The 1,974-nt window shown below is 48.7% G+C and overlaps 1 protein-coding gene across 1 annotated transcript in view; it reads left to right on the top strand.

Moving 5' to 3' along the window:
- The first annotated feature begins 1,252 nt into the window (after nt 1–1,252).
- The window catches only part of RAB11FIP3 (RAB11 family interacting protein 3 (class II)), a 25,750-nt gene continuing 25,028 nt past the window's right edge, over nt 1,253–1,974 (top strand). Inside the window, exon 1 of the mRNA XM_009318848.1 lies at nt 1,253–1,437. Coding sequence (XP_009317123.1) covers nt 1,277–1,437 — 161 coding nt within the window. The 5' untranslated portion in view covers nt 1,253–1,276. The remainder of the gene's footprint in view (nt 1,438–1,974) is intronic.

Genomic DNA, 1,974 nt, shown 5'->3' with positions numbered 1-1,974 from the left:
GGAAGAGAGGTTTGCTTCAATGTTGGTGTCTGCGTTCAAAATGCTGCTGCTTTGCCCTGTTGCCATGCTGGAGGGGGTGCAGCCAGCAGCTGAGCAAATTTGATCCCGTTGGGTGAACTTCAGATGGAGCAAATGGCTTTTCACGAGCGTCTTTTTCTCTTGAGGGCAGGCAGCGACCTCTGCCCGACGCCTCCGGTGACAGGGGATCGGCTGGAGCTCAGTGCCAGCACTGACAGGTCTCGCCACGATTGAGATCCCCGAGCCAAAAATGATTTGATTTGTGCTGAGGTGCGCTGGGGAAATCCCATCAGTGCTGGGAAATGAGCTGGCACTTCGGGTAACAAGAGCTTTTGCTTTAGGAAGGTGTTTCTTCTAGTGCCCCTGTGGCTCTCCTCCGAACATCGGGCCGGTTCTAGGCTCAGCACCGTGTGTGTCCAGGGAGGACCATGCCTGCCCACGTGTACGACCAAGTGGGCAGGACCGAAGGTGAATGCCTGCCTAAGGGGCAGAGCTGGGAGGAAAACCCAGTCCTCCGTGCTCGTAGCGTGGTGTCTTAAAAACCAAATCGTGCTGCTTTCCTAGAGCCTGCTGCGGGTAATGGGTGTGGTGAAGTAGTGCAAAATATTCGAGATGCTGTTCCAGCTGAAGTGCGGAGATTTGAGTGTCCTGCTGATGCAGTCCCTGCAAATTAGATGCTGTAATGAAGATTTATAAACCAGCTTATGTTCTGTTGAGGGATGGAAGGTGCCCTCGTATTACTAGACGTGGGGGAAAATGCTTTAAGGGCTAACTGGTAGTTTTGAATGGTGGCTTTTGCAAAGAATTCAGATTAATAATGTGTCCTCTTAAAATGGAGTGGGTGAAAGCAATGGTGATCAGAACCGCTGAGTAAGCAGGGTAATCCCTCCTGGACTCGACAAATCCATACTCGCTCATAACAAAATCTCCCTCCAACTCTTATTTAGTGTATATATTTCTGTAAGCTGCTTTCCAAACACTGTTGCGAAGCATGCGCAGCCCAAAGGCCACGGTGCACCCCGGGGTGGCACTCGGTCCTCAGACCTGGAGACGGGGCAGCACCTGGACGTGGGGTACGGCTCACGCTGGTTTTAGGAGGTTGGATTTCTGTGCTTAGAAATGCAACAGAGCAGTAATTAGCTACCCCATACGTGTTTTCTCCTGCTCTGCAATGAAACCGCATAGCTATACTATCTTATTTTTTTTTTCCCTCTTGTGTTTTTTTTAACAGGCAAATGAGGTGACTGACAGTGCTTACATGGGCTCAGAGAGCACGTACAGCGAGTGCGAAACCTTCACGGATGAAGACACCAGCACACTAGTACATCACGAGATGCACGACGAAGTAGAAACGGATAGTGCCATCGACTCCACCGTGCACTCGGAGTTCACGGATCCCATCGAGGAGCCGGAGCATGGGTGAGTGGGATCGGCGAGGAGCAAAACTCACCATGCGGGGTAGGAAACTCTGGGAAACTGGGAGCAGACGAGGACTGAGGGAGACGCAGCCTGAGGATTTAAAATAAAGTGGGCTGAGTCTGTCTTGCTGAAACTGGTTGGTTTGTTCTTTGTATTTGTAACTTCATGCAAGACCAAAATAGCTCTTCTTTAAGAATAATAATAATAATTAGACTGCACCATGCGTAGGCTGTTTTGGAGCTCAGCCTGGCAATCTCTGAGTTAATCATTGCTTGCCTTGAGAGAACTTCTGTACCCTCATTAGCATCTTTAACCTCTAAAATAAGTTCTTAGATGATCCAAACACCTGAAATATTTGCAGTTTTTAATCTCTCACTTAAGCCAGAAATGTAACGTATAATTTTCAAGTCAGGAGGGGGACTCATCGTATTCTTGTTTTTCCTAAACATGCGTGCGCCCTTTGATGTGCAGCCACCTCCTGTAATAACTAGTTTTAAACTTGTGCCTGAAGCACAGAAGTGTGAGCTAAGATCTTTG

Source organism: Pygoscelis adeliae, unplaced genomic scaffold (genome assembly GCF_000699105.1).
Source record: "Pygoscelis adeliae isolate BGI_AS28 unplaced genomic scaffold, ASM69910v1 Scaffold612, whole genome shotgun sequence".
NCBI classification, from domain to species: domain Eukaryota; kingdom Metazoa; phylum Chordata; class Aves; order Sphenisciformes; family Spheniscidae; genus Pygoscelis; species Pygoscelis adeliae.
This window is presented reverse-complemented; position numbering and strand designations above follow the sequence as displayed.